The following is an 18,545-nucleotide window of genomic DNA, read 5'->3' as shown; positions in this document are numbered from 1 at the left end:
AGATGCCTTTTTCCAACAATCGACAATCAGGAGATTCTTATTTCCTGATATTTTTTATTAAATTCAAATTCCATCTGCTGTGGCGGGATTTGAACCCAGATCCCCAGCGCATTAGCTGAGTTTCTGGATTAATAGTCTAGCGATAATACTAATTGCCTCCCCTTCGTTGACCGGACATAGGAATTGAACTGTCAAAAAGACAGACTTTGTTGAAACAGAGATTCCAACTCACAGTTCAAGATGGCTGACCCTAATGTATATTCCAGCCGTGTTGACACTGAGATGGCAAGTCTGCAAATCCCAAGAGTAAAGGTCACATGACTCGGGGACCCAATCGGGGAGTAGGGTGGGGAATCACCCTGGTGAGCTCGGGTTTCTGTTCCAGAACCTTCTCGAGAGCTGGTTGCCAGCCATGAGGCTGCAAGCCTCTGTGCTGTAGTTATACTTAAATCAGCATTGCCATTGTTATTTACCTAACTGGTGAACCGGAATTATTACAATTCTGCAGCACTGTCTATCAAAATATTTGTTGGAAGTTGTTAGCTATCCTCCATACATTAGTTTAGAGTAAAATAATCATTTTCAAAAGCAAGATTGTAAACAGAATGAACATGCGTAACTCAAAACGCCTTGATGACTCAGGTTTAAACATGCAAGTTTATCTTTGCTTTCAAATGCAAATTAATGCATCTTCATTTTATTTGTTGTATTCACAAACTGGATATTCTTTACTATTGTGTTCACTCACTCTACTACTCACTCTAAGGGATGGCACGGTGGCACAGTGGTTAGCACTGCTGCCTCGCAGTGCCTGGGATCCGGGTTCGATTCCCAGCTTGGGTCACTGTCTGTGTGGAATCTGCGTGTTCTCCTTGTGTCTGCATGGATTTCCTCCGGGTGCTCCGGTTTCCTCCCACAGTCCAAAAGACGTGCTGGTTAAGTGCATTGGCCGTGCTAAATTCTCCCTCAGTGTACCCGAACAGGCGACGGAGTGTGGCGACTAGGGGAATTTCACAGTAACTTCATTGCAGTGTTAATGTAAGGCTTACTTGTGACGAATAAATAAACTTTCCTTTACTGCCTAACCTGATCTGAAGAATTGCTGGTGTTTAACATTCAGGAATGTTAGCTTTACATAAACACTTGCTGGAAGTGCTCGGTCTGGGAGGGTTTTAATCACAGGCCTCAATATCTGTGTAATTTATGTAATGTTTTCACATCTGAGATCCACCTGGCGTCACCGATGTGTTTAGCACACCAGGCTCTCCAACCTATTGGATATTCTAAACATTACCTTACAGTTTCCATCAAGTAAAGTCAGCATTGTCGTGATGGGCACACAAAATGTAGAGGAGCTAGATAAAACAGCCCCCTTGGAGGGACAGTGTGAGATTTTGAACACTGTTATTCGAGCACTTCTCTCGTTGGTACATGTTCGTGGCGCCAGATAAAAAGCAAATTATTTCCTTTTGAGTTAAACTGAATAAAATCTCACCTTGAGCAGTGGGCTGACCAGGGAATTTTGACATTAGCTAAAGGAAACCCAGGATGCTTTATTGTCTTGGTACTTCTGCCTCGTCCGTTCACTGTTGCGTGTGTTCGAGGAAGGTGTACCAGAGGTACAGGACTTAAACACAGGGGGAAAGACAGGAAAGATAATACAGCAAATCATGACATCAGGTTCCACCACATATACTCAAATCGACTCTGGCACTCTCAGCGAAATATTAAACTGGATTTATTAGCATCCGTTTTTTGTAGGACCAAGTGGAAGTGAGATGTGTGAAGGAGAGTCGGGTATGAGGGTACTGTTGTCTTCAGTGGTTTCAGCCACAACGCCAGCCCTGGTCACAGCAATGGCCATTCTAATATAGAAGCACCATCTGATCCATTGTGGTCGGGACTCGCAGGCGCTGCTCTTGCTGCCTTCTGTCGAGGGCTATTTTATCCTGTGAGAGAGAGGGAAGTGAATCATAGAATCAGAGAATCCCTACAGTGAAGAAGAGGCCATTCGGCCCCTCGAGTCTGCATCCTGTCTCTGACAGAGTATTTTACCCAAGCCCTCATCCCTGCCCTTTCCTTCTAATCCCACACATTTCCAACAGCTAATCCATTCAGCATACACATGTTGAGATACTGAGGGGCAATTTAACACGGCCAATCCACCTAATCTGCGCATCTTTGGACTGTGAGAGGAAACCAGAGCACCCGGAGGAAACCCACGCAAACACGGGGAGAACTGCAAACTCCACACAGGCAGTCACCCAAGGCCCGAATCGAACGCAGATCCCTGGAGCTGTGAGGCAGCAGTGCTAACCACTGTGCCACCATGCCACCCTTGTGCCACTGTGCCGCTCTTGAGTATGTGTATTGCGAAATCTGTTTGGATGATATGGCTATCATTTTGATTTGATTTATTATTGTCACATGTATTAGTATACAGTGAAAAGTATTGTTTCTTGCTCGCTAAATAGACAAAGCTTCCGTATATAGAAAAGGAAAGGAGAGGGTGCAGAATGCAGTGTTACAGTCATAGCTAGGGTGTAGAGAAAGATCAACTTAATGTGAGGTAGGTCCATTCAAAAGTCTGATGGCAGCAGGGAAGAGGCTATTTTTGAGTCGGTTGGTACGAATCCTCAGACTTTTGGATCTATTTCCCATTGGAAGAAGATGGAAGAGAGAATGTCCGGGGTGCATGGAGTCCTTAATTATGCTGGCTGCTTTTCCGAGGCAGCGGGAAGTGTAGACAGAGTCAATGGATGGGAGGCTGGTTTGAGTGATGGACTGGGTTTCATCCATGACCCTTCGTAGTTTCTTGTGCTCTTGGGCAGAGCAGGATCCATACCAAGCTGTGATACAACCGGAAAGAATGCTTTCTATGGTGCATCTGTAAAAGTTGGTGAGAGCCGGAGTGAACATGCCAGATTTCCTTAGCCTCCTGAGAAAGTAGGAGTGCTGGTGGACTTTCTTAACTATAGCTTCAGCATGGAGGGATGAGGCAAGTTGTTGGTGATCGGGACACTCTCTCGACGATTTCCACTTCATCACCGGTGATGAAGATAGGGGCATGCCCTCCATTACACTTCCTGAAATCGATGACTATCTCCTTTGTTTTGTTGAATAGCTGGCAGTGTGTGCAGTTGGCTGTGAGATGTGGGCTTGAGGTTTGCGGCAGTTCAGAGTGTGTGGATGTGTACTGAATCATATGAATGTCAGGCATGAGTTCTGATTGATGGAAATTGTTGGTAGGTGAGTGATGTATGGAGGTGCGGTGAGTAGTGTCTGAGACTCGTGACGCGGTTAGTAAGATAGGGCATCTGATGATGCATTCACTGACCTTGACCACTCAAACATGACACCTCTGTGGCCACTGCTCCCACCACCTATTGACCACATTTGGAGGGCCTCATGGCATCCTCACCCACATCACTTTTTACTTGGATTTCAAGCAGTGTGTGCAATTGCATATTAATAAGTCAGCATCAGTGTTTGGGGGGCTGAGCAATTTCACCCATTCCTGTGACTTTTCTCTCCATCTCCACCCTTTCCCGTCACTTTCCAATTCTATATCCTCTACAGCTCAAATACCATCTGCTTCCACCTCCTCAGTGCCCCCCGCCTCCAGCTCTGCCTTGGGACATCTGCTGCTGAGACCCGCATCCATGATGCCACCTCCAACCTCGGCTGTTCTCCTGGATGACTCCCATTCACTGTACACTGTACATTGGGGGCGGCACGGTGGCACAGTGGTTAGCACTGCTGCCTCACAGTGCCAGGGACCCGAGTTCGATTCCCGGTTTGGGTCACTGTCTGTGTGGAGTCTGCATGTTCTCCCCGTGTCTGCGTGGGTTTCCTCCGAGTGCTCCAGCTTCCTCCCACAGTCTGAAAGGCGTGCTGGTTAGGTGCATTGGCCGTGCTAAATTCTCCCTCAGTATCTCCGAACAGGCGCCGGAGCGTGGCGACTAGGGGACCACAGAATCCCTACAATGCAGAAGGAAGCCATTCGGCCCATCGAGTCTGCACCAACCACAATCCCACCCAGGCCCTATTCCCGTAACCCCACATATTTATCCTGCTAATCCCCTGACACTAGGGTCAATTTAGCATGGCCAATCAACCTAACCTGCACATCTTTGGACTGTGGAAGGAAACCGGAGCACCCGGAGGAAACCCATGCAGACATGAGGAGAATGTGCAAACTCCACACAGACAGTGACCCGAGACCGGAATTGAACCCAGGTCCCTGGCGCTGTGAGGCAGCAGTAACTTCATTGCAGTGTTAATGTAAGCCTACTTGTGACATTAATAAATAAACTTTAACCTTTAAACACTTTGGATCATCCGAAATTCTGCTGTCCTGTCTAACTCCTCATCCTTCACTCCCGGCATGCCAATCTACCCAGTCTCCGTGCCCTCCATCGCCTCAAATTCTAAAGCCTTGCTCTCATATTTAAACCCCTTCATAGCCTTGCCCCCTCCCCCAATCTCCAACCCTTCAGGAATCTGATGTTTTATTCCAATTCCAGCTCTTTGGAAAGTTATTATTGGGTGGAGTTTTCCGGCCGCTCCAGCCGGTGGGAACTTCGGGTCCTGACGACGGTGACTCCCTCTCCGCCGCCAAGGGTGCAAACAACAGGAAAGCCCATTGGTGGTGGGGGAACCCGAAGATCCCACCACGAGCCAATGGCGGGCCACCTCCGCCATCATGAAACACGCCACGTGGGAGAGGGAAAAATCACATCCATTAAATCTGTTTCCACTAGATCGGTGCATTCCAGGATAAATTCTCTATAGTTTTCATTGAAGTGCATTTCAAATCAGGGAATAGGGGCTAAAGGAAAGCCAGTGAGAAAATGGGCATCCTCTCTGTCACACCCATCCAGCAGCTAATAATTAAACATTATAGAAAGGCTTTGCACTGCGTGACTTGATCCTGTGCGCAGTTTAATCCAAAATATTCCAAAGGTGTTGGGGTCCTTCCCTGGTTGCCACTGAGTCAGAACATTGAATACAGGAGTTGGGACGTCTTGTTGAAGTTGTACAAGGCATTGCTAAGGCCACACTTGGAAAACTGTGTGCAGTTCTGGTCACCCTATTATAGAAAGGATATTGTCAAACTAGAAAGAGTGCAGAAAAGATGTACTAGGATGCTACCGGGACTTGATGGTTTGAGTTACAAGGAGAGGCTGGATAGACTGGGACTTTTTTCCCTGGAGCGTTGGAGGCTTAGGGGTGATCTTCATCATAGAACCATAGAAACCCTACAGCACAGAAAGAGGCCATTTGGTCCATCGAGTCTGCACCGACCACAATCCCACCCAGGCCTTACCCCCATATCCCTACATATTTTACCCGCTAATCCCTCTAATCTACGCATCTCAGGACACTAAGGGGCAATTTTAGCATGGCCAATCAACCTAACCTACACATCTTTGGACTGTGGGAGGAAACCGGAGCACCGGGAGGAAACCCACGCAGACACGAGGAGAATGTGCAAACTCCACACAGACAGCGACCCAAGCCGGGAATCGAACCCAGGTTCCTGGAGCTGTGAAGCAGCAGTGCTAACCATTGTGCTACCGTGCCGCCCATAGATGTTATAGAGGTCTCTAAAATAATGAGGGACATAGATCAGCTAGATAGTCAATATCTTTCCCCAAAGAAGGGAGTCTAAAACTAGAGGGCATAGGTTTAAGGTGAGAGGGGAGAGATACAAAAGGGTCCAGAGGGGCAACCTTTTCACACAGAGGGTGGTGAGTGTCTAGAACAAGCTGCCAGAGGCAGTAGTAAATGCAGGTACAATTTTGTCTTTTAAAAAGCGTTTAGACACTTCCATGGGTAAGATGGGTATAGAGGGATATGGGGCAAACGTGAGCAATTAGGACTACCTTAGGGGTTAAAAAGGGCCGCATGGACAAGTTGGGCCGAAGGGCCTGTTTCCATGCTGTAAACCTCTATGACTCTATGTGGTAAAGATAACTAAGGTAAGCTGGCAAGGGGTTTTATTTTATTCACTCATTGGATGTGGATGACTGCCCTGCCCTAATTGCCTTTGAGGTGGCAGTTAAGAGCCCCCTTAACTGCTGTGGGTTTGGAGTCACGTTTAGGCCAGACCAGCAAAGGCAGCAGATTTCCTTCCCGAAAGGGCATTGGTGAAACAGATGAGTTTTTTTTATGACAATTGTTTCATGGATTTTTAATTCCAGATTTTTATCAATTCAAATTTCACTATCAGTGGTGGGATTTGAACCTGCGTCCCTGGATTACTAGTCCAGTGACAATACCACTACACCACAGCCTGCCCATGCGGACACGTCTTCATTCCCAGTGGTAAAATGTTTTAGTTTAAACTTGGACAGCATTTTGCTGAAATTGTTTATGCAAAAAGGAACTTCACATTCAGTACAAAGGTTCCACTGAAGTTTTAAACAGTCACCTACTAAAGTAGACCATAAACTTTATTAAACACAGCAGATTAGCCATTAACAAGTGAACTGGTAGAAAGTTGCTGGACAGTGTCTGAGTCAAAATAATAACCGAGGAATCGACAGGTTCTCTGAATTTGGAACCGTCATTATGATTTAAGTTTGTTTATTTCGGATTTGTTATAATATATTATACTGCAATATATTATAAATATGCATATAACCCTCATCTGACCAAAAAGCATCTTGAAACGTCCACCACCTGATCAGTCATCCAATGCATATTGTTCCTCTGAGCCGTGAATGTTAAGCCTCATGGAACTAATGTATATTCTCTGATACACTCTTGCTGCCCTAGAATTACATCAAGCACAGAGACAGGCCATTCAACAAGAGCCCACGCACCCCGGACATTCTCTCTTCCACTTTCTTCCGTCAGGAAGAAGATACAAAAGTCTGAGGTCACGTACCAACCGACTCAAGAACAGCTTCTTCTCTGCTGCCATCAGACTTTTGAATGGACCTACCTCGCACTAAGTTGATCTTTCTCTACATCCTAGCTATGACTGTAACACTACATTCTGAACTCTCTCCTTTCCTTCTCTATGAACGGTATGTATTGTCTGTATAGCGCGCAAAAAACAATACTTTTCACTGTATACTAATACATGTGACAATAATAAATCAAATCAAATCATTCAACCCAACTGGTCCATGCAGTATTTATGTTCCACACCAATCTCTTCCCGCCCCTTCTTTAAGCAACACTGTAAGCTTGAGATCAGTCTGTTGCCAATCCCTTTCACATTTGCAAACGCCGCTAGCAAACTTCCTGGTTCCTGCAGCACACACAGGATATCAGTTACATAAGAACAAAGGACAGTACAGCCCAGGAACAGGCCCTCCGGCCCACCAAGCCCACGCCAATCACGTTGTCCTATCTCGACCAATCGCCTGTATCCCTCTATTCCCCACCTGTTCATGTGTCTATCCAGATAAGTCTTAAATGTCGCTAACGTATCTGCCTCAACCACCTCACTTGGCAGTGCATTCCAGGCCCCCACCACCCTCTGTGTAAAAAAACTTCGTAAGAAGTTTAACAACACCAGGTTAAAGTCCAACAGGTTTATTTGGTAGCAAAAGCCACACAAGCTTTCGAGGCTCTGAGCCCCTTCTTCAGGTGAGTGGGAATTCTGTTCACAAACAGAACTTATAAGACACAGACTCAAAAAACTTCCCCCGCACATCTCCACTGAACCTTTCCCCCCTTACCTTGAACTTGTGCCCCCTTGTGATTGTTATTTCCGCCCTGGGAAAAAGCTTCCAACTGTTCACCCTATCTATACCTCTCATAATTTTATAAACTTCTATCAGGTCGCCCCTCAGCCTCCATCTTTCCAGGGAGAACAATCCCAGTTTATTCAATCTCTCCTCATAGCTAGTACCCTCCATACCAGGCAACATCCTGGTAAACCTTTTCTGCACTCTCTCCAAAGCCTCCACGTCCTTCTGGTAGTGTGGTGTCCAGAATTGGGCGCAGTATTCTAAATGTGGCCTAACCAATGTTTTATATAATTAACATAATTTGCCAACTTTTATACTCGATGCCCCGTCCGATGAAGGCAAGTGTGCCATATGCTTTCTTCACCACCTTTCCCACCTGTGCTGCCACTTTTAAGGATCCGTGGACCTGTACTCCCAGATCTCTCTGTGTGTCTCTGCTCCTGATTGTTTTGCCATTTATTTTATAGCCCCCTCCTGAATTGGATCTACCAAAATGCATCACCTCGCATTTGCCATTTCTTCACCCAATTTTCCAGCCTATCTACATCCTGCTGTATTCTCTGACAATCTTCATCACTATCCGCAACTCCAGCAATCTTAGTATCATGCGCAAACTTGTTAATCAGACCAGCTATGTTTTCTTCCAAGTCATTTATATATAATACAAACAGCAGAGGTCCCAGCACTGATCCCTGCGGAACACCACTAGTTACAGACCTCCATTAAGAAAAACACCCTTCCATCGTTACCCTCTGTCTTCTATGGCCAAGCCAGTTCTGAATTCATCCACCTTGTTCACTCTTGATCCCATGTGATTTAACCTTTTGTGCCAACCTACTGTGAGGAACCTTGTCAATTGCTTTACCAAAGTCCATGTGGATAATTTCCACAGCCCTTCCCTTGTCAATCATTTTTGTCACCTCCTCAAAAAACTCAATTAAGTTAGTGAGACATGACCTCCCTCGTACAAAACCATGCTGTCTGTCACTAATAAGACCATTCAGTTCCAAATGTGTATCGATCCTATCCCGAAGAATCTTCTCCAACAATTTCACTATCACTGATATAGCTCACACGCCTATAATTATCCAGGTAACCCTGTTACCCTTCTTAAATAACGGGACAACATAGGCTATCCTCCAATCCTCTGGGACCTCACCTGTGGCCAATGAAGAAACAAAGATTTCTGTTAGAGGCCCAGCAATTTCCTCACTTGTCTGTAATCTGGGATAGATGCCATCTGGCCCTGGGGATTTGTCTACCTTAATGTTTTTTAATACACCTAATACTTCCTCCCTCGTAATGGTGACTTGCTCTAGAGGGTTTACACACCCCTCCGAGACACCATCAATCAACGTGTCCCTCTCCTTTGTGAATACCGATGCAAAGCACTCATTAAAGCTCTCACCCATTTCCTTTGGTTCTATGCATAATTTCCCTCCTTTGTCTTTGAGTGGACCAACTCTTTCTCTAGCTGCCCTAACATATATGTATTTAACATATATGTATAGAATGCCTTGGGATTCTCCTTAATCCTGCCTGCCAAGGACATTTCGTGACCCCTTTTTGCCCTCCCAACTCCCTGTTTGAGTTTCCTTCTACTTTCCCTGTATTCTTCAAATGCTTCATCTGTTTTTAGTTGCCTAGATCTTATGTATGCATCCTTTTTCTTTTTGACTAGACTTGCAATTTCCCTGGTCATCCACAGTTCCTGAATCCTGCCTTTCCTGTCCTTCCTTTCCACAGGCACATGCCTGTCCTGAACTCCAATCGACTGCTCCTTAAAACACTTCCACATGTCAGATGTGGATTTATCCTCAAACAGCCTCTCCCAAACAACATAACTGAAGAGTGATCATACTTGGCAAAACAGTGACATAAATAACTTGATTAGGAAACATAAGATGAGCTGGAACAAGTGGTAAACAGGATCCCAATACAATTATTATTCAGGAATCAGAGAACACTTCTCAAATGTGACCCCATTTTCATGCCCCGGACTTCATGTGAGGCCAGAGTGAAAATTTGGAAGTATAAGATTTGTGTATGGATGGCATGGTGGCAGTGGTTAGCACTGCTACCTCACAGCGCCAGGGACTCGGGTTCGATTCCCAGCCTTGGGTCACTGTCTGTGTGGAGTTTGCATGTTCTCCCCGTGTCTGCGTGGGTTTCCTCTGGGTGCTCCGGTTTTCTGCCACAGTCTGAAAGATGTGCTGGTTAGGTGCATTATCTGTGCTAAATTCTCCCTCTGTGTACCCGAACAGGTGCCGGAGTGTGGCGACTAGGGAATTTTCACAGTAACTTCATTGCAATGTTAATGTCAGCCAACTTGTGACACTGATAAAATAAACTTTAGAACTTTATAACTTATTTTGAGAAGAGGGAGTTTTCAGCCAATTGTTACTGTATTGATGCAATAATTTCTTTATTATTGAAGCAATGCAGGCAGCTGATTATCAATGCAGTCGAAACTGAAATTAAAGCAATTAGATTCTGACTATTAATGTCATAGAATCCTAATTGTTAAGCTAATAGGATGGTGAATATTTATGCAATAAGATCCTGGTTGCTGAAACAATAGGCTATTAATGTTATCGGATCCTGATTATTGATATGGTGTAATACTCAACCTTAAAGTAAAAGAACATTGATTATTTATGATATAGGAAGCTGAGAATCAGGCCCTCATTACTGATGCAAAAGGACTCGGCTTATTAATGGAATAGAATCAAGGACCAGAAGTTTCTGGCCGTTCACACCAGCGGGATCTTCCAGTCCCGCCAACAGCGCATCCCCGCCATCGGTTTCCCAATGGCGAGGGGGGGGATCAATGGGAAACCCCATTGACAATGGTGGCATGAGACGATCCTGCTGCCGGCCAATGGCAGGCCACCTCCAGCCCCGCAAAACATGGAGCTGGTTACGTGGGGATCCCGCCCGGGATGATTGGGGCTGTAATTTCCTGATGATACACAAAATAGGCTCTTGCCAAATGGCAAACATGACAAGGTCTACTGGGCACCTTTCCAAGATGTGGAGATGCCGGCGTTGGACTGGGGTAAACACAGTAAGAAGTTTAACAACACCAGGTTAAAGTCCAACAGGTTTATTTGGTAGCAAAAGCCACACAAGCTTTCGAGGCTCTGAGCCCCTTCTTCAGGTGAGTGGGAGAAGGGGCTCAGAGCCTCGAAAGCTTGTGTGGCTTTTGCTACCAAATAAACCTGTTGGACTTTAACCTGGTGTTGTTAAACTTCTTACCACCTTTCCAAGGTCAGGAGAAGGCCGTGCAACCACTATTTAACCCCACGCCACCACTAAATTACGGTAGGTTCAATTTCCCACAAATAGAGTCATAGAGGCTTACAGCATGGAAACAGGCCCTTCGGCCCAACCTGTCCATGCCGCCCTTTTTTTTTAAACCCCTAAGCTAGTCCCAATTGCCCGCATTTGGCCCATATCCCTCTATACCCATCACACCCATGTAACTGTCTAAACGTTTTTTAAAAGACAAAACTGTACCCGCCTCTACTATTACCTCTGGCAGCTCATTCCAGACACTCACCACACTCTGTGTGAAAGAATTGCCCTTCTGGACCCTTTTGTATCTCTCCCCTCTTACCTTAAACATATGCCCTCTAGTTTTAGACTCCCCTACCTTTGGGAAAAGATATTGACTTTCCAGCTGACCTGTGCCCCTCATTATTTTATAGACCTCTATAAGATCACCCTTCAGCCTTCTACACTCCAGAGAAAAAAGTCCCAGTCTATCAAGCCCCTCCTTATAACTCAAACCATCAAGTCCCGGTAGCATCCTAGTAAATCTCTTCTGCACTCTTTCTAGTTTAATAATATCCTTTCTATAATAGGGTGACCAGAATTGTACACAGTTTTCCAAGTGTGGCCTTACCAATGTCTTGTACAACTTCAACAGGACGTTCCAACTCCTGTATTCAATGTTCTGACCAATGAAACCAAGCATGCTGAATGCCTTCTTCACCACTCTGTCCACTTCTGACTCCATTTTCAAGGAGCTATGAACCTGTACCCCGAGATCTCTTTGTTCTGTAACTCTCCCCAACACCCTACCATTAACTGAATAAGTCCTGCCCTGGTTCAATCTACCAAAATGCATCACCTCACATTTATCTAAATTAAACTCCATCTGCCATTCGTCAGCCCATTGGCCCAATTGATCAAGATCCTGTTGCAATCCTTCTTCACTGTCTACTATGCCAACAATCTTGGTGTCATCTGCAAACTTACTAACCATGCCTCCTGTATTCTCACCCAAATCATAAATATAAATGACAAATAACAGTGGGCCCAGCACTAATCCCTGAGGCACACCGCTGGTCACAGGTCTCCAGTTTGAAAAACAACTCTCTACAACCACCCGCTGGCTTCTGTCATCAAGCCAATTTTGTATCCATTTAGATACCTCACTCTGGATCCTGTGAGATTTAACCTTATGCAACAACCTACCATGCAGTACCTTGTCAAAGACCTTGCTAAAGTCCATGTAGACAACGTCAACTGCACTGCCCTCATCTAGCTTCTTGGTTACCTCTTCAAAAAACTCAATCAAATTTGTGAGACATGATTTTCCACTCACAAAGCCGTGCTGACTGTCCCTAATCAGTCCTTGCATCTCTAAATGCCTGTAGATCCTGTCTCTCAAAATACCTTCCAACAACTTACCCACCACAGATGTGAGGCTCACTGGCCTGTAGTTGCCAGGCTTTTCCCTGCAGCCCTTTTAAACAAAGGCACAACATTTGCCACACTTCAGGCACCTCACCTCTGATTATCGATGATTCAAATATCTCTGCTAGGGGACCCGCAATTTCCTCCCTAGCCTCCCACAATGTCCTGGGATACAGTTCATCAGGTCCCGGGGATTTAACTACCTTGATGCGCTTTAAGACTTCCAGCACCTCCTTCTCTGTAATATGTACACTCCTCAAGACATCACTATTTATTTCCCCAAGTTTCCTAACATCCATGCTTTTCTCAATAGTGAATACTGATGAGAAATATTCATTTAGGATCTCACCCATTTCTTGTGGATCCGCACATTGATGACCTTGTTGATCCTTAAGAGGCCCTACTCGCTCCCAAGTTACTCTTTCGGCCTTTATGTGTTTGTAGAAGCTCAGTTGCCCAGTGCGACCCCATTCTGATGCCTCAGACATTGTGAGATGCCAGCCGGGCTCTTTAATGAGCTTAATTGACACACAGCCGGCAGTGGCCCAGAATCCCATCTGCCCTCCTGCTTCAGCGAGGAAGGCTTTGCTGAAGCCAGGAGGCTGACACTGAGGGGGGGGATTTTCTGGCCCGCTTGGCTCCAAGGCCGGAAATTCCCACCCGAAGCCAACGGATCTTTGCATGGTCCGCTCCCCGTCCACTATGATCCCTGTGGCAGGACAGGGAAATTCCGCCCTGAGTCTCTCCCACAATTAAATGGGTCTGGCTGCCATTCCTCCCACTGCATAAAATCCAGCCGCTTATAGACGAACAGGATTCCTGATTGAGGCCCAATTTGTGTTGAGTGAGCTGACATTGCGATTCTTATAAACGACAATGGCAGGAGTTCAGTTCCCATCCCGACTGAGGTCGTTCTTCTGGCCAGCCCATTCTACTGTCTCCATCCTGATATCCTGGCTCAGGGATGCGTGGAGAGTTACGATTGGTAATCCTCAGACACTGCAGGAGGTACATTAAGAGAGAGAGAGAGCTAATGTCAGTTGAGGTGATGGCGGAGATGATACAACAAACCTTTACCACCTCTGATTGAGGGGTAGGAAGGAAAGTCAACACTGCAGCTGATTGGTGTAAAGATTAACTGGGGTCAGGACAGAATTGGACCAAAAGGTCTCCCTATTTTGATTTTGGTTTGATTTATTATTGTCACATGTATTAACATACAGTGAAAAGTATTGTTTCTTGTGCACTATACAGACAAAACATACCGTTCATAGAGAAGGAAACGAGAGAGTGTAGAATGTAGTGTTACAGTCATAGCTAGGGTGTAGAGAAAGATCAACTTAATGCGAGGTAAGTCCATTCAAAAGTCTGACAGCAGAAGGGAAGAAGCTGTTCTTGAGTTGGTTGGTACGTGACCTCAGACTTTTCTATCTTTTTCCCGACGGAAGAAGGTGGAAGAGAGAATGTCCGGGGTACGTGGGGTCCTTAATTATGCTGGCTGCTTTGCCGAGCGGGAAGTGTAGACAGAGTCAATGGATGGGAGGCTGGTTTGCTGGGCTACATTCACGACCTTTTGTAGTTTCTTGCGGTCTTGGGCAGAGCAGGAGCCATACCAAGCTGTGGTACAACCAGAAAGAATGCTTTCTATGGTGCATCTGTAAAAGTTGGTGAGAGTCGTAGCTGACATGCCAAATATGTTCACAAATAGCCATCCTTTATCTGCTCCCAGGGTCACTCATAAAGAATGGCTACTCGTGTGAGAAGTGAGGGAAACCTCACGTGGAACCAGTGTGAGGTAAACCCAGGCTGAGGTAAAGTGGAATAGGAGAAAGAACAAGCTGACTGCATTAGCAAAAAAAATCTAAAACTCCCAATCAAACCCCCAACTTGTTTTCTCGGTGTTTTTCCACCTCTCTGAGCAGGAAATGATCGCACAAAGGATTGAATTGCTTGGAGTGAACATGTGAAGCTGAAGGGTGTCTTTGTTTTTCTTCTTGGTTCCAGGGTGTGCGGGGGCCTGGGATAATCTCACCTGCTGGATGCCAGCCAAGGTCGGAGAAACGGTCAGCGTACCCTGTCCAATCATCTTCCATCACTTCACCGACAAACCAGGTCTTTATCCTCTTTATGATGTTTGATGAAAGAAGTGGAGCTGTAAGGGACTCAAAGCTCTTTGTCAGTGGGGGGAGTGGGGGGGGTGTGGAGGGCACTGGGGTTGGGGGGTAGCTGGGAAAGACTCTCTCTGGGTGCTACGTGGCACGTCTTTGTAAATGTGCTCGTGTATGTTTGTTCGAAACAGCATGCCCAAAATACCCTTCATGAAGGCGTTTAAGATGCCACAATGCAGCAACTTTTAGATGCCACCATGCACAGTGGCACAGTGGTTGGCATTACTGCCTCACAGTGCCAGGGACCTGGGTTCATTTCCGGCCTCGGGTCACTGTCTATGTGGAGTTTGCACATTCTCCCCGTGTCTGCGTGGGTTTCTTCCGGGTGCTCCAGTTTCCTCCCACAGTCCAAAGATGTGTGGGATAGGTTGACTGGCCATGTTAGATTGCCCCTGAGTGTCAGAGGGATTAGCAGGGTAAATATGTAGGGTTACAGGAATAGGGCCTGGGTGGGATTGTGGTCAGTACAGATTCGATGGGCTGAATGGCCTCCTTCTGCACTGTAGGGATTCTATGAACTAAAGCAACCTCTCCCCACACCCTGCCTGTCACAAAAACTGTCTTGAGTGAGTTGTTTGGAACAAGTCTGTTTCAATAACAGTAGAAGTTCTGTGGAACATGTGCAAACTTTCAAATACAGATGTTGCAAATGGATCCTTTTGACTAAGTCAGAGTGAGTCTGCAAATATGATCATTTTATTGGAACAATTTTACTCCCCTGAGAACGGAGAATGCTTTTGTTAAAATTACAATATCCCAAGAGCCTCAGAAATTATCAAACCCACGGGCCCTGTGACCCCAATTCGAGAAATTAATTGGCAATTATGAATTGAAATCATAGAAACCCTACAGTACAGAAAGAGGCCATTCGGCCCATCGAGTCTGCACCGACCACAATCCCACCCAGACCCTACCCCCACACATTTACCCACTAATCCCTCTGAACTACACAGCTCAGGACACTAAGGGCAATTTTAGCATGGCCAATCAACCTAACCCGCACATCTTTGCACTGTGGGAGGAAACCGGAGCACCCGGAGGAAACCCACGCAGACACGAGGAGAATGTGCAAACTCCACACAGACAGTGACCCAACCCAGGAATCGAACCCAGGTCCCTGGAGCTGTGAAGCAGCAGTGCTAACCACTGTGCTACCGTGCCGCCCCAAAATTATTATTGATCTGCCATGGTGGGATTCGAACCCAGGTCCCCAGATAATTATTTGCTGAGTTTTCTGGATCAATAGTCTAGCGACAATACCACTCGGCCATCGCCTCCCCTTGCCTAGCGACGGTGCACTCAGTGGTCCATCTTTGTGTCACACACTTGCCATGTATTCCGATAGATATGTCATTCTGAGCTGTACGGCCATGCTTTCTCCTTCACTTGACATGGAGCCAATTTTTGCCTCAACCTGTCGGGGAAGTGGGAACGGGAATTAAGATCACGGCAGAGGAGACAACACGCAAATCTGATACTGGAAGAGTCAGAATATGACGAAGGAGCAAAGAAAGCGAAATAAGTTATAAACTGAAGCAATGATATTAGACAGTGGTGTCGAAGAATGAGGCCTAGAGACATTTATAGCTGAAAGTGCGAGTAATTAATGTGAATATACACTAGCCACAGGGAACTAGCATGTTATCAGTCCAACTTGGAAGGAGACATTGCTGGATGCACTGCTGGGGAATGAGGAGAGCCAAGAATCTGTGGGTTAACACTTCAACAAGAGTAATCATCATTTCAGCAGATTTAGATTCGCACTGGAGAACAACAAGGAACAATCTAAGGGCAAGTTTCTAAATTGGAAGACAGCTCGCATTAATGGAATGAGAAGGCACCCAGCCAGGGAGCAAAAAACTGACAGGAAAACTGCAATGGAAGAATGGGTGATATTTAAACAGGAGGGGGGTTGAGAGAGGGGTGACTGGGGATGACTGAGGGGAAATGGGGGGAGTGAAGGAGGGGAAATAGGGGGGGGGTGGAGGAGGGGGAATGGGGGGTGGAGGAGGGGGAATGGGGGGTGGAGGAGGGGGAATGGGGGGTGGAGGAGGGGGAATGGGGGGTGAGGAGGGGGAATGGGGGGTGGAGGAGGGGGAATGGGGGTGGAGGAGGGGGAACGGTGGGTGGGAGGAGGGGGAACGGTGGGTGGAGGAGGGGAACGGGGGGTGAAGGAGGGGGATTGGGGGTGGAGGAGGGGGAATGGGGGTGGAGGAGGGGAATGGGGGTGGAGGAGGAGGGAGAACGGGGGGTGGAGGAAGGGGGAATGGGGGGGTGGAGGAGGGGGAACGGGGGGGTGGAGGAGGGGGAACGGGGGTGTGGAGGAGGGGGAACGGGGGGTGGAGGAGGGGGAACGGGAGGGTGGAGGAGGGGGAACGGGGGGGTGGAGGAGGGGGAACGGGGGTGGAGGGAGGGGGAACAGGGGGTGGAGGAGGGGAAACGGGGGGTGGAGGAGGGGGAAACAGGGGGGTGGAGGAGGGGAAATGGGGGGGTGGAGGAGGGGGAGCGGGGGGTGGAGGAGGGGGAGCGCGGGGTGGAGGAGGGGGAGCGGGGGGTGGAGGAGGGGGAGCGGGGGTGGAGGAGGGGGAACGGGGTGGTGGAGGAGGGGGAACAGGGGGATGGGGGAGGGGGAATGGGGGTGGGGGAGGGAGAATGGGGGTGGGGGAGCGGGGGTGGAGGAGGGGGAATGGGGGTGGAGGAGGGGGAATGGGGGCGTGAAGGAGTGGGGAGTGGGGGTTAAAGGAGGGGCTGGCAGTTTGAAGGAGGGGGATTGGAGACTGAACTCAGGGGAATGGGGAAGATGGTGCATTTTAGGTGGGGAGAATGAGAAGGAGGGGGGTTGAGAGAAGGGCAATGAGGTGGTTAAGGAAGGGGGGTGGGATATATGAATAAATCAGGGATATGTGTCTGGGCAGGTTGAAAGAGTGGTTAATCAAGCAGTCAAGAATCATTGGCTTTATCAATAGGGGCATCGTGCAGGAAAGTAATGAAGTTATGATAACATCGCATACAACGCAGGCCCCGGCAAGCCCAACAAACTGACCCCCTCTCCAGGCTTGACTGACCCTGAGCAGAGAGCGAGGGGAACCTTGTGAAGGGCAGGGTGGACCCCATGTTGGCTGCTTCAGGGCCAGCTGCAGTCCCAGCAGTGGCCACCACTTCCAGTGGCACTGCTGAGACCGAAGAGCTACCAGTTCTCTGGTTGGCGAGCAACATTAGACACAGAGGCCCCGAGGGCAGGTTGTGACCTGCCTGATTACCATTGGATTCCACTGAGACTTCTGAAGATGGCCACGTTGGAGTTGCCAAAGACTTCCTGGCCAGTTGACCAGTACAGGAATTAAAATTCAGCCCAATCTTTCTGCAGAGATACTTTAATATACAAATCAGGGTCCCATAGAAGTTGCCTACACTGCACACACTGGGTCCTTTCGTGCAGGAGATGAGCAGCCTAACCGGTGACCTTTAAGGGAAGGAAGCACAGGATAGGCTCTGCTATTTTGGGGGAAGTGTTTTCATTCGATTAAGAAAAGCAGAATTGTGTCTCACAGCAGCAAAACAGTTCATAAACGAGCCCCCACACCTCTCCCACCCAGCCTCTCTCTCCCTTCCCTACATCCACTACACTCCTATTACCAGCGAACTCTAACCTGCAGGTCCTCATCATTCAAAGGCGGCCAGAGGCTGAAAATGGTTTGGGGTGGCACAATAGTTAGCACTGCTGCCTCACAGCAAGAAGTTTAACAACACCAGGTTAAAGTCCAACAGGTTTATTTGGTAGCAAAAGCCACACAAGCTTTCGAGGCTCTGAGCCCCTTCTTCAGGTGAGTGGGAATTCTGTTCACAAACAGAACTTATAAGACACAGACTCAATTTACATGAATAATGGTTGGAATGCGAATACTTACAACTAATCCAGTCTTTAAGAAACACAATACACATCTTTTTAGCCTGTCTTGAGAGA

The 18,545-nt window shown here is 47.3% G+C and overlaps 1 protein-coding gene across 1 annotated transcript in view; it reads left to right on the top strand.

The window, feature by feature from the left end:
• vipr2 (vasoactive intestinal peptide receptor 2) overlaps nucleotides 1–18,545 on the top strand; it is a 186,316-nt gene that overhangs the window by 35,421 nt on the left and 132,350 nt on the right. Inside the window, exon 3 of the mRNA XM_078227681.1 lies at nucleotides 14,418–14,525. Coding sequence (XP_078083807.1) covers nucleotides 14,418–14,525 — 108 coding nt within the window. The remainder of the gene's footprint in view (nucleotides 1–14,417; nucleotides 14,526–18,545) is intronic.

This window comes from Mustelus asterias, chromosome 2 (genome assembly GCF_964213995.1).
Source record: "Mustelus asterias chromosome 2, sMusAst1.hap1.1, whole genome shotgun sequence".
Taxonomy (NCBI): domain Eukaryota; kingdom Metazoa; phylum Chordata; class Chondrichthyes; order Carcharhiniformes; family Triakidae; genus Mustelus; species Mustelus asterias.
The sequence above is the reverse complement of the archived record's forward strand: the minus strand, read 5'-3'. Positions and strand labels throughout refer to the sequence as shown.